Source organism: Vulpes lagopus, chromosome 20 (genome assembly GCF_018345385.1).
Source record: "Vulpes lagopus strain Blue_001 chromosome 20, ASM1834538v1, whole genome shotgun sequence".
Lineage (NCBI taxonomy): Eukaryota > Metazoa > Chordata > Mammalia > Carnivora > Canidae > Vulpes > Vulpes lagopus.
The window spans coordinates 3,758,339-3,772,533 of NC_054843.1; the positions used below are offsets into that span (position 1 = coordinate 3,758,339).

The following is a 14,195-nucleotide window of genomic DNA, read 5'->3' on the forward strand; positions in this document are numbered from 1 at the left end:
TACTCGCTGAGTGGCCGGCCAAGGGGCTCCGTGCGGTGTCACTTCAGAGTAAGGGGGCCGGGCCGGGCTACCTGGCTGTGCAGGAATAGTCCTACCTGTGCCAACCCCAGGTGGTGGGTCTGACCTCAGGTTTGCAGATTGAAACCCTGAGTTCATCAAGTGAGTCCAGCAGGTGAATGGAACCCCGCACCTCGAGCTCTGTCTCTGTAGAGGCCAACCCCATAGCCCCTTTCTCCGAATCCCTTTCCCTTTTGTGAACCCCCCCCCCCCCCCCCCCCCCCCCGTTTATTTGAGCCATGCGTTGTAATGCGTGAGTTATCCCTAGACAATTTAACACACTGGTCCCATCTCTACCACCTGCTGGCGTGGGGTCCTTCTCAGGTCACTTTCTATCTTTATGTTAATTTTGATGGGTTTTCCTTTGGAAGCGGCTTCTTCCCTGCCTGTACCCCAAATGCTGGTCCCTGAGTGCAGCAGCTGGTGCTCGCTGCAGCCCCATGAGGAAAATAGGGATGTTCACGCTCAGGGCAGCGGTGGCAGAGGGGTGGTGAGTGCCAGAGGGCTGTGGGAAGGGTGCAGACGCCAGGAGGATGGGAAGTTGGCTTTTCCTGGTGGGTCAGGGAATTCCTTCTGGAAAGGAAGCCTCCTCCTACAGGCTGTGAGCCTCCTGGGATTTTTAGAGAGGAATATTTGGGGCAAAAGAGGGCATATTGGGTTAAGGAGATGGCTCAAAAAGACACGTCGGTGGGGAAGGCCCACGTGGAGAGCTTGACAGGGCGATGAGATTGAACAGGAAAGAGACACCCTGTCTCCGGGGAGAAACATGTTCTAGAACTCTCTCTCGGTCTGATGCTCTCAGATGGCCTTGTGCTTGCAGGTGACCAGTTCCTGGCTCAGTTCTGAAGCCTGTGTAGAGACACTCACGTAGATTGGGAGGATTGTATCTTCTGGAATTCCACCTGTAACCCCCTGCCCCCCAAATGCAAGTCCCCTTGAGAGCATTTCATGTGAGCGAGGGGTCCTGCTCCATGCAAGCCAGAACCCAGACACTATAGTGTCATCTGTATCAGGTGACTCTTGAGTGATTTCAGGCACACGGCGACCCCGGGGGCCTCCAGGGAGGCGTGGGTCAATGCCGGGCGCCTGCCAGGCCTCGGGAGTGGCCAGCGGCCTGATCCCCGCCTCTCTCTCCCCACAGACCTCGGCACGACCGACATCCAGAAGAAGAAGCTCGTGGACGCTATTGTGAGCGGGGACACCAGCAGACTGATGAAGATCCTGCAGCCGCAGGACGTCGACCTGGTCCTGGACGGCGGCGCCAGCCTGCTGCACCTGGCCGTGGAAGCCGGCCAGGAGGAGTGTGTCAAGTGGCTGCTCCTCAATAACGCCAACCCCAACCTGACCAACAGGAAGGGCTCCACCCCTCTGCACGTGGCCGTGGAGAAGAGGGTACGGGGCGTCGTGGAGCTCTTGCTGGCTCGCAAGATCAGCGTCAACGCTGCGGACGAGGACCAGTGGACGGCCCTGCACTTTGCGGCCCAGAACGGGGACGAGTGCAGCACCCGGCTGCTGCTGGAGAAGCATGCCTCCGTGAGCGAGGTGGACTGCGAGGGCCGGACGCCCATGCACGTGGCCTGCCAGCACGGCCAGGAGGGCATCGTGCGCATCCTGCTGCGCCGTGGCGTCGACGTGAGCCTGCGGGGGAAGGATGCCTGGGTGCCGCTGCACTATGCGGCCTGGCAGGGTCACCTGCCCATCGTCAGGCTGCTGGCCAAGCAGCCGGGGGTGAGTGTGAACGCGCAGACGCTGGACGGGAGGACGCCGCTGCACCTGGCCGCCCAGCGGGGGCACTACCGCGTGGCCCGCGTCCTCATCGACCTGCGCTCCGACGTCAACGTCTGCAGCCTGCTCTCGCAGACGCCCCTGCACGTGGCTGCAGAGACGGGCCACACGAGCACCGCCAGGCTGCTCCTGCACCGGGGCGCTGACAAGGAGGCCGTGACGGCCGAGGGCTATACCGCCTTGCACCTGGCTTCCCGGAACGGGCACCTGGCGACCGTCAAGCTGCTCGTGGAGGAGAAGGCTGACGTGCTGGCCCGGGGGCCCCGGAACCAGACAGCGCTGCACCTGGCGGCTGCCCGCGGGCACTCGGAGGTGGTGGAGGAGTTGGTCAGTGCCGATGCCCTCGACCTGTCCGACGAGCAGGGGCTCAGCGCGCTGCACCTGGCGGCCCAGGGCAAGCATACCAAGACCGTGGAGACGCTGCTCAAACACGGGGCGCATGTCAACCTGCAGAGCCTCAAGTTCCAGGGGGGCCGCAGCCCCGATGCTGCGCTCCTCCGGCGAAGCAAGACCTAGCCCGCTGCCCGTGGGGATGGGGGGCCCGCGTGGGGTTCTTGTTCCGTTGTCGCGTTCTGCTGTGGGGACAGAATGATGCTGTGCTGGTCGGCTCCACTCGCCTGGTCCGTGGCCTGGCGGAACAGTGACCAAGGGCCAGCAAGAGGCAGGTGGCTGCTGACTCTTCGTGTGCGTGGCATCCGCGTGGGCGTGTTACCCTCCGGAGGCAGTTGGTTAGGATGCACTTGGCAGTCGACCCATTCCCCCGATCGGCACGCCCGCTCTCAGAGGGACAATGGGTCGGAATCATTTCTCTGGGCTCCTTGCTCCTGACGTGGACGGGAGCGAGTTCGCCCTGCCGTGAGCCACGCTGCCCGTGATGGCCCGGAGCACAGCCGCGTGGGGCAGCAGGTGCGGAAGGGGCTGTGTCTTCTATCTTCGTATCCGGCGGCAGGCTGCAAAAAGCCTGTTTCGGAACATTTTAGTGGAATTCTTGTTTGACAGCGTGTCTTTCATGGATGAACATGGGATCCACAGTTGCTTTAAACTTGTCAAGAACGTTCACGTCATTGGGCCGTGTAGTCTGTGAAGATCGAGTGTAAAGTAAGAAGGTTGGTTTTTAAAAGCAAGCGGACGGTCATCCAACCAGTTCTTTTATACCCAAATTTGTTTGTCCTCTGGTGGTTCGGTGCTCGTGCAGGGGGCCGCACACGTGCCCTGACACCGGTGTCAGCTCTTGCTCACCTCTAGCTTGCCCGAGATGGTTTTTGAACTCCAGAGCAAAATGGATTAAGAGTCATTAAAAACCTCAGACTGCTCGTTTCAGTTTGGACGGCCATCCGCGTTCCCAGCCAGATGGGCCACCTTCCCTGGTGGTCTCCTTCCAGCCCTGAGGTTTGCTGAGGTGCTTATTTGTGCAGAGCGCTGCCGTCCTGGGGTTCCGGGGCTTTTCTGAGCTGCCGGACGAGCACCTACTCCGTCGGGGGAGCCTTGGGCTTTTGGGGTGTAGCCCCCGGGGCAGCACACTCTTGGATACGAAAGACTGATTTTTACCCCCGTTCCTTCCTTGGCTCGTGTGTCCCGCGTGGCGCCCCCTGATGCGGTCCTCTAAGTAGGTTTGCTGCGGGACACGACCCTGTGCGCAGACACACCCCGTGGCCTGGTGTACAATACAGAGATTGATATTAATGTACCGTGTATGTTAATGTGAATCTGTGGACAGGATACTTCTTTTCTATGACAGGAAATATCCACACTGCTTAGAACTGGCTATGTTTTAATATGCCTCGTGCTTTCACTACACTGTACCACCGTTGTATATAGGATGTGTGGAAGACGAATAGTTCTGTTTGATGTCAATAAAACGAAGCCCCCTTCTACCTTTTTGGGAGTCAGCGAGATTTATTATTATTTTTTTTTTATGAAAGAATGCGAATAATCTGATTTTTGAAAACCAGCAATTTCGGTCAGTCATGTGGTTGGAGGTGCCCTTCCGGAAGGGTAGTCTGGGGGCACTGAATTAACCTGTGACATGAGGAGGGGACTAAGGTAGGGGAGGGGTGGCCCCAGGTTTCCCGGCCCCTCAGCTAGGCCCTTCCCCGTGTGTGAACCAGCAGAGATGACCTAACCTTCCCAGAGGAAGCTCCTCACACCAGTGTTTTTTATGCCTTTTTAAGAGCTTACAATTCTTATTTTACGTGTTAAACTTCGGTTTTGAAATAGTTACAGGGAAGTCATAATACATAGATCTGTGGTGTACCTGTTACCTAGCATCCCTGTTCATTTACGTTTACCTCATTAGCCTGATCATTCTCTTTTCTTTCACACCTACCCAAGTACCTATTTATCCATCCGTCTGTCTACTCACCTACCTACCCATCTACCCATCCACCCACCTGCCCATCCACCCATCCATTCACCTGCCCATTTACCCATCCACCTATCTCCATCCATTGACTTGTCTGTCCATCCATCCATCTGCCCATCCACCTATCTCCATCCATTGACTTGTCTGTCCATCCATCCATCTGCCCATCCACCCATCTGTTCACCTGCCCATTTACCCATCCACCTATCCATCCATTGACTTGTCCATCCATCCATCCATCTATTCATCCATCCATCCATCCATCCATCCATCCATCCATCCATCCATCCTTCCATCCATTCATCCATCCATCCATCCACCTCCCCATTTACTCATTCATCCATCGACCTGTCCATCCATCCATCCATCCATCCATCTGTCCATTCACCTACCTGCCCATCCATCCACCGATCCACCTATCCATTCACCCGCACATTTACTCATTCATCCATTGACCTGTCCACTCATCCATCCATCCATCCATCCATCCATCCATCCATCTACCTGCCCATCCACCCATTTACCCATCCATTCACCTGCCCATTTACCCATCCACTTATCCATCCATCCATCCATCCATCCATCCATCCATCCATCCATCCACCTATCCATTCACCCACCCATTTACTCATTCTTCCATTGACCTGTCCACTCACTCACCCATCTATCTATCCATCCATCCATCCATCCATCCACCCATCCACCCATCTCCTGTCCACCCATCCATCTGTCTGAGTAGGTTGAACAGAGTATGCCCCATGACCCCTAAATACTTCAATATGTATTTCCCAAAAATAAGGATGGTCTACTATATAGCCATAGTGTATCCATCAGAATCAGGAAATTGACGTTGCTGCAAATACTACCATCTAATCCACAAATCCCTTTCAAATTTTGTTGACTGTCTCAAAAATGTTCTTTATAGAAAAAAACTACCAACAAGTGAATCTTCCTTTCCCCTCTCTGGCTCAGGACCCCACCGTGTTTTATTGTCCTGACTCTAGAGTCTTCAGGACTCTGTTCCTCGGTCTTCTTTTATCTTTTATAACTTTGCCTTTTGAGGGGGAAACACAGTCAATTATTCTGTAGAATGCCCTCAATATAGGTTTGCCTTAATTCTCACGATTTGCTTTTGTTATATATTTTTGGCACAAATAACACAGACATGATATGGGATATAAAGGGTAGCTGTTCCTTTCCTCTTTTTAATTTTAATTTATATTATATCAGTGTGCAGTCATGGAGTCCCACTTAATCAGTGGGTTCTAGTCCATTATGGTCATTTATTTTTATGTTCAAATGATTCCCAATTTGGCCAATTACAGTGCCTCCATGCTGACTCTTGTGTCCCTTTCATGCGTCCCTGTTGTCCTTTGAGCTCTTCTTCTTTTCTGACACAATGGCAGTTCAGACTCATCTTGTCCTTCCTCCACCCCAGCCTCAGATGCAGCCAGTTCTCCAAGGAAGGTGGCTTCTTTCAGTCAGTGGTGTTTAGATACCAAGATCTGGGGCTTAGATGGGCTCATTGTTCCAGTGGTGTCATTACCTCTGGGCTTCAGCAGACAGATCTGGAAAACTGGATGTAACCCACATACATATACACACACACAGATCTCTGTATCCTATTAGGGAGCGTGGTTTCGTGTCAGTGCCTTCAATTCTAATCCAACATCCCCGGGTTTCATCTGTATTTGTGTCTACTTCCTGTGATGGTGAGAAGGTTAGTTCCCATTGTCCTGAACGCATGTGCACTTGTGCTCAGCCCCTGCCTGTGTGACAAACCTCCCTGCCATGCTGGCTGCTGCCTCAGCCTGTGCCCCTTCCCCTGGGCTCAGCCAGTCAGGATTCACTCAGCCCCACGCAGAGATGGTGCATCAGCCAAGTTCCCTGGCCCTGCAGAAATGAGGGTTAAAATGAGGATTCCCCCGTTTTAGAAAATTTTATTTATTTATTCATGAGAGACAGAGAAAGACATAGGCAGAGGGAGAAGCAGGCTCCCGATGCAGGGAGCCCGATGTGACTCCAGGATCACACCCTGGGCCAAAGGCAGGCACCAAAACCACTGAGCCATACAGGGATCCCTGGATTCCCCCTTTAAAAAAAATCCATTTGTGAGAGACACAGAGGGGGGTGGAGACATAGGCAGAGGATTCTTTTAAAAGTGTTTTATGCCAGGGATCAAGACTTAGGAACCCTTACTTACTAAGACTGCCACTGGGCTTGACTTTCCTTCCTCTTTTCCCTAGGTACGCACGTCCTTTCAGTTCCTGCCTTGAGGCAGTGATAGTTTAACAACATTACATGTTTCCTTCTTTGCTTCTCAGAGAACTTGAGCATTTTCCCCTGTTTCCTCTGATCCCTATCCCATGCTTTTTTATTTAGGAGCTTGTTTCTGTTTGAGGACTGCGTGAATCTTTTAGACCTTCTGCTGTAAGAAGAAGCTACCCCTTTGATCCTGGGAGGACCCAAAGGGGAGTCTTCTATTTCGTGTGTTCTGCTGTTGCTCTAGGACCGAGGGTCCCTTAGGGCACCCCCAGCTGGTCCCTCCTGCACCGTACCCCTGAGCAGCATCAGAAACACATGCCAACCTTTCTTCAGCAGCTCTGGGACATGGAGATGGTAGTAGGTTCTGGAAGAGAAGTGGTTCGCCCCTGGCTGGAGCAGGTACAGGGCAGCACCCTCATGCCCTGACATTTAGGTTCACAGACTCCCACCCACAGCACCCTGGGATGATGTCAGAACTAGGAGAAGGGGGACAGGGCACCAGATATTTTCTTGTTACTGGCCAAGATATCCAGGTTGGGGACTACCTGGCAAGTAGTGGTAGCAGAGGCCTCAACCCCAGCCTTGGGTTCAGAGCTGCCGTGGTTCCCACTCTGCAGAGCCGGGCACAGAGGACCCTAGTCCGAGCACCACTTTCTTCCCATGCCTGCCCCTGCTCACCTCCAGCCGGATGAGAGGTGCGGGCCTCTGGGCTCAGGTGCATCGTGACTTTCCTGCCAGCGGATCTCCTTTCTTGATGTGCACCGGAAGCCCCGGAGAGGTTGGGCACCGGGCTTCCTCAGCAAACAACTGGCTCACCACTTGCCTGCCCCACTCCCGGCGCTGATTAGCCAAGAGTCACCATCTTTATCCAGGTCACTGAACCTGAATCCAGTTCTTCAGGGACTCTGATTGCCGGAGGCATTTCACCGTGCCCAGCTCTAGCTGCTTATTTCAGAGGCGTGGGTGTGGCGGGCGGTGTTATGAAGGCCTCCTGTTGACACCGCGGCGGAAAGGGAGCGGGCGATTGTAGGAGATGCCATTCAGAGGAGAGAGAATCCTTGCCCCTAAGCTTACACTTTGGTGGCCGGTTCTTGGAAACAGTGGCTCCTAACCCTGGACCCCTGGACGGGTTTTCCTCCCCTCCTTCTCCTTGCTTCCTGCCCTCCCTGTCTCCCTACCTCCCTTGATTATTAATTATCATTGTGAAGTCAGGAGTTCACAGGCCCTGCACTGGATGCTCTCAGGTGTGAGAGCTCTAGGCCTTCTGCTTTCTGTGCACTAACATCTGAGAAGAGGCACACGGTGGCACCGACAGTGATTATGACATGAGGAGAAGCACCGGATGAGCAGTCCCTTCCATGAAATGGCACTAGTCACTGATTTAGGCGCCCTGGCAGACGGTGTACTACCTCATGAAAGGCCAGTGTCAGGAATGGCTGGTTCCAGATGTTCCCAGAGTCACCTTACCTTGATGTTGGCTTTATTAATTAGCAGAACATGATCTGACGTCTCCAACCTTGAACAATCTTGGCTCAAGGATTCCAATAGAGAAGCTTTGTCTTCCAATAGTTTGGTTTTCCCAAAGGCCGGATGGAACATAATTCCTAGATTCTTAGCCACCCTTCCCCCATCACCCCCATGTTTTGTTTTTTTTTTAATTTATGATAGTCATACAGAGAGAGAGAGAGGTAGAGACATAGGTGGAGGGAGAAGCAGGCTCCATGCACCGGGAGCCTGATGTGGGATTCGATCCCGGGTCTCCAGGATCCCGCCCTGGGCCAAAGGCAGGCGCCAAACCGCTGCGCCACCCAGGGATCCCCCTCACCCCCATGTTTTAACAACTGTGAGAGATGATGGCTTCTTACACTTGAACTTGGCAGTGTATTTTCTCCTTTGGAGATGCTTGAGATAATGGTACATTTTACAACTTGTTGGTGTCTCAGAATTTTTGCAATGTGGTGGCCCATCTGCCCTGGCTGTGCCCATCCCTAAACTCCAGTATGGCAGCCAGGGGAAGAGAATGTTCTGGTCAACCGGGTGGGGTGGGTCAGGCTGGTTGGTCTTACCCCTGAACGTGGGATTGGTAGTTTCCTGAAGGAAAATCAGGATGTTCTTACTGGAAAAGGTGGACTGGGGGCTGGGGAGTGACAGCCACATGGGGGGACCCTCTGTGGAGAGTCCACAGAACACCTGGAGCCACCTATGAGTGCTTGGAGTTGTGCGGGCTGTGTGTGTTTGCATTTTCTCAGGAAAACAGATAGTAGGCTCCCCGATCCAGAGCACTCCCCCTCAGAACCCTGCTAGAAGGACAGTGCATGTTCTGGAAAGCTATTTCTGGGAGCCAGGCAGAGCCACTGCCCAATGGCTTTGAAGGTGCAGCAAGTGGGTCAGAGAGAGAGCATCTGGGATCACCTGCTAGATGCATCAGAAATGGGGGAAGAGATCTGGGGGCCAGTGCTCAGGGGAGCCCCCAAATGACATCTAGATGGGGGAAGAGAGTTCTCTTTAGCCACTGAGCTCTGCCTGGAAGGGGAGGCACAGAGCCAGCATCCCTGCAGGAGCCAGGCTGCCCAATGGGGGCATGAGTGGGTGGGGGGCAGGGGGCGGGGGGTAGTGTTCCCAACCCCAGCAGCACCTAAAAGATCACCAACCTAACTGGAGGGACAAAGCCACTGAATAAGGGGGAAAGGCTTTAGGAACAGTTCCCTTGCTCAGGGCAACCACTCCACCGAGCGCAGGAGGGAAAGAACATTCTGGAGCCTCCTGGGTTGGTAGCTGCCATGGGTCATGATGATGAAAAGACCAACACAGAGTAAGTTGTCTCCCCGAACAATGAAAAGTGCTAAAATCTATATTAAAAATGCACTAAAAGAAGTAAGCACAAATTTTAAGAAAGTGTTTTGATGCTGGGGGAGGAACCAGGCTGCGGGGCAGGGGTGCTGTCTGCTCGTCACCCCCACGCAGGGCTATGCACAGTTAAAACAACGCAGATAGAGTTGTGTGTGGTTTTTCCTCAAGTGTGAGTGGTGCTGCCCCAGAGAGTGGGGACCCGGGGTGCTGGGGGCACCCCACTTTTTATATGACAGCATCTAGGTCAGACCTTGCCACTTGGGATGGGGCCTGGAGGTTTCATCAAGCCTCTGTCCCCTCTGTGACAAACAAGAAGACTGAGGTCTCCCTGCAGGTGACCCTCTTCCTCCTCCCTGCCTGGACCAGCTGTGCCACTGGAAAACGAGGCCAGGTGAGGGGGCACCTGGAGGGGACTGCGAGTGGGGTCGGCGCGGAGGTGGCCCTTGGACAGAATGCGGATCACAGGGTGGCTGGGCCACGGGACCTGGTTTTTCTGTCTTTCTTGGGTGGCTGGGGGAAAGAGGCTGGCACACGGTGGAAGCCCTGCTAATTCATGAGGGCCAACCAGCTCCCCAGGAGAGAGCCCCTGCCCCCCCACTCCCACCCTCCCCCACCCCTCCCCCACCTCAAAGCCAGGAGAGGAGGAGGGACTCGCTGTGGGGGCTGCTGCTTGGGCCTTGGAAGGGCACAGAGTGGGGGGCCCCTTCCTGCCCCCAGGGCAGTGGCAATCCCGTGGGGGACGGAGAAGGCGTGGAGGGCGGTGTGGCCCTGTGCAAGGTGGTGTGGCCCCAGTGCACCGGCTCTGTGAGCTCAGAGAGGGAGACAGGAGCCAGCCTGAGCTGGACTTTCCACGGCGGGTGGGAAGGGATGGTGGGGAGCAGAGGCGTTCCTCCTGAAGGTAGGATCGGGGCGGGAGGAGGGGGAAGCAATGGATACACCTCAAGAAAGGAGCTTCGAAGCACCAGGTGTGTTTTCAACACAAAGGAGACCCATGTGTCTGTCTCGAGAACCACCTGCTCCGCCCGGGGAAGCGCATCCCAGCCGGGGCCTGGATGCTGTCACCGGCAGACCCACCAGGGGCCAGGTGACACCACGGGCCAGGCGACGCCACATAGGAGATGGCACCGATCCATCTGCCGGCGGCGTGGTCTGCAAGCTCGGCCTTCCCAGTCCACAGAGACAGGCCCAGAGCCTGAGAACGAGCACTTAGGAAACGTGAAGCCGGGTGACGGAGCAGTCGTGTGACTGCTGCACCCGGCAAGAGTAGGGGGTCTTCAGGGGTGAGGGCACCGGCTTCTGGAGGCTGAGGAGAAGCCTGGGGCGGGGGTGGGGGCTGCCGACCGGCTGTCGGGGAGCGGTTTACTAGGCCTCTGCCCACCCTGCCCTGCACTGCCGCCGCCGGCTCTCTCCCTGCCCGCTCCTAAGACAGGACCAGCTCGAACTGGAGGTGCCTGGACCCGATGACATCTGGAGAGGGGCTGGGGACGGGGCTCGGAGGAGATCAGGTCGGTTCCAGAAGGTGGGGACCCGCCAGCCCGCTCTCCAGCCGGCTCTCCAGCCCTCTCCCCTGTCTCAGCACCTAGCTCCTCCAGGGGGAGGTGATTGCAGCCTGGACAAGGTAGAGGCCCCGCCCCCACCGTCCTGCAGAGACCAGGACACAGGGTCTCCAGGGCCTCAGTCACTGACTCGCATCTGCCAGATAGGCAGGGAGCTCACTAGATGCAAAGAATGTTCCCTCACAGCAGGAGAGAGACACCACCCCAACCCACCAACAAGCAGGGAGGAAAAAAGTGCAGATGAAGGACCAGGAGAAAAGTTCTTAAAAATCTACAATGATTTTAGCGAGAAAACAGGACACTTTATTTATTTTAAGATTTATTTATTTATTCATGAGACACGCACAGAGAGAGGCAGAGACACAGGCAGAGGGAGAAGCAGGCTCCTCACAGGAAGCCCGATGCGGGACTCAATCCCAGGACCCCTGAGCCGAAGGCAGGTGCCCAACTGCTGAGCCACCCAGGTGCCCCAAAACAGGACACTTTAAATAAATGGCAAGCAGAATGGGAGTTTGCATGTGCACATTTGCCTATCGACATCTACACAGCAGAAATGGGAAACTTCGGAAATGTGATGAGAGAAATAAAACTCTTAAAAGAAGGAAGGAAGGTCAGAATCATGCCAGGTGGCCCAACATCCCCGTGACAGGCGTCCCAGCAACAGAGGGCAAGCTGAAGGTCAGGGGTCCGCAGTGGAGGCGGCAGCAGGTGTGCAGAGCGCCATGGGCAGCACAGCGCCTACCACCCACGGTGCCCTGGAACAGCAGGGTGGGGCTCAGGGGCCAACCTGACAGCCCCGGGGGCTGGGGGATAAATCCACTGCGTCAGACTTCTAGACAGAAAAGGACAAGCCAGCAAACAGCCACTGGCATCATCGACATTCTGAGGACAGTGCTCTAATTTTCTCCTTAAATCTCAGCATCCTGGCCGCATTCCCACCTCCCACCTCCCCGTGCTACTGTCTGCACCGCCGGCCACACAGGAGCCGAACCTTCTCGCCGCTGAGTGGATCTGACCCGGCCGTGAGGAGGCTGCGTCTAATCTGCAGCTAGCCTGCCCACCAGCACTTTTCTCTCAGTCCCTGTGCATTTAATTCCTAAAAGTCCTCAAAAGTTGTCTCCAACTCCCTGTTTTACATCTGTGATCACTGTAGACGTGTTTAACCTAAAGCTGTTACCCGATCATCTGACTTCCTGAGATTCTTAGGAATCTCATTTCTCTCTTTACCGGACCTGCAGGGGGATCGTCCTCCTTGTGCGTTGTAATTTTGGATTGTGAGCTCATGTTTGGCAGAGCGGTGACCGTGGGAACCTGTGGTGCCTGGGCTGAGGATTCGTGGTTGTCAGACTTGGGGTTGTCCTGTCAGCCTGGGATCAGCCTTGTGCTGAGTTCAGGGCTGGGAAGGGGCCAGGCCCAACCCCACCAACTCTCAAGGGGGATTTTTTTTTTTCCATTCACAGCACCGGCCAAGATCAATATGCTCTTGGGTGTTGTTCCTTTGCTGCTTGGGGGGCCTTTAAGGGTTTCACCACCAGCCATGGGCCAGGCCTTACCTCCTGCCTCTGAGATGCTCAACCCAAGCATCACGTAAAAGGAGACCCACTTGTTATCCGACCTTCCTCACTGTGTGGTAGGAAAGTTCTCATTTGTGCCCATATGGGCAAGGGGCAGGTCTCATCGTATTGACCATCACAGTGATGTACAAACAGTGAATTTTGCTTTCATTGTAAGCGGCGGTATGACTCACCGAGTGGCTGTGGGCATGGGCGAGGTTGTTGTGAACAAGCTAAATCTCCATCTTCCACAGTTGGAAGCTAATGCCTAAAATATCAAACAGGAGAAGCAAACCAACAGAGGGGTAAACATGTGATGAACAAGCCCTAGAAGAAACGGGGGCAAGATTTGACCGCAGCCGACTACGTGAGAGAGCTGGTGTGGGGTGGGCCAGCCATGAGCAGGGGACACCTTCTCCCTATGGGGTCTCGATGTACCAGAATCAAGGGGATCTGCTTTCACCTTTTAGGGCAGTTGCCATGACTTTCACCATCCACGCATCGAGCTTTCTCTCGCTTCCCCCAGCGCCAACAACTGGGGCAGGCATGGAGAGCTTCAGCGCTCTCATGCGGGAGAAGGGAGGGTGCACAACCATGACGCCCTCATTGATGTGCATCGCAATTGACCCCAAGACCTGCCCCATTGATTTAGAACTGGTCGCCTGGTCTTGTGATTAATCCACACGCGCTTTCCCTCTCCCTGCAGATAAGCCTCAAAGGCTCACAGTGGCTTCTTGGGAAGGCAGCATGACCAGGAAACTTTCCTTCTCATCCCTTTAGCCCCGAGTGGGAATAATAGATGTTTACTTGGCGCTGAGTAACTGGGTGGGGCTTCCCTCATAAGCTCGTTCCTCCTGCTTGCCTCCCTCCACCCAGACTCAGGATTAGCCTCCCAAGGAAGCACAGGCCTTTGCCTCGGACCATGGGATCCTGCACTCAGGCCCCAACCAGGGCTCTTCCAGTTGCTCTAGCGTGTGGGCAAACCCAGCTACTTCACGTGGCCTTGGTGGGCGGTGGAAGGCCACGGGGCTGGCATTTGATGACATTGCCTGTGGCCGACCTGGTGGCTGTTAGGCCAACCTACTAAGGCAGGTAAAACACACCTCCCATTTCCTTGCACGAGGACCTTTATCATGAAGGTGGCTGCCACAGAGAGAAAGCACGGCGCTCGGTCAGGACAGCTGAGTCCCGGGCCTGGCCCCACCATGCCTGACCGGTGTCCTTGATCAAGTCGTGATGCCTGAAAACTGAGCAGGTCTGAAATTTGATGAAGTGTGAAACACCACTGGTGGTCCGTACCTCGGAAGAATTGCAAATAGGGACTTAAATAAGCTCCCGTACACCATAGCACCACCCATAACAGCCCAGAGGAGGTAACAAGCAGACGTCTATCCGTGGGTGAAGGGATAGACAAATGTGCTCCATCCGTACGCTGGTATATTATCAGCTATAAAAGAAGCGGAGTCCTGCTGAAAGGTCACATATTATACGATTCGACGTACGTGAAATGTCCAGAATGGGCAGATCTGTGAGATGGACCGGCGGCTGGCAGGCACCGGCGGAGGGGGAAGGGGGAGAAACCATTGGATGGGTGGAGGGTGTCACGTTGGGGGACGGAGATGTGGGAGCTAGACGGGGCCGTGGTAGCCCGACGTTGTGAATGTGCTGCCCCGATGGTTCACCTGGAAATGCGGTGTGCACTTCACCTCGATAAACTAAAGAAATGTACGTCGGCTCCTCACCAGAGGCAAGTCGGAGGACAGCAGG

General features: G+C 54.9%; 1 protein-coding gene across 1 annotated transcript in view; it reads left to right on the top strand.

Moving 5' to 3' along the window:
* RIPK4 (receptor interacting serine/threonine kinase 4) overlaps nt 1-3,716 on the top strand; it is a 28,160-nt gene extending 24,444 nt beyond the window's left edge. The window contains exon 8 of the mRNA XM_041735271.1: nt 1,199-3,716. Within this exon, the coding sequence (XP_041591205.1) occupies nt 1,199-2,358 (1,160 nt within the window). The 3' untranslated portion in view covers nt 2,359-3,716. The remainder of the gene's footprint in view (nt 1-1,198) is intronic.
* Nucleotides 3,717-14,195: the final 10,479 nt, after the last annotated feature.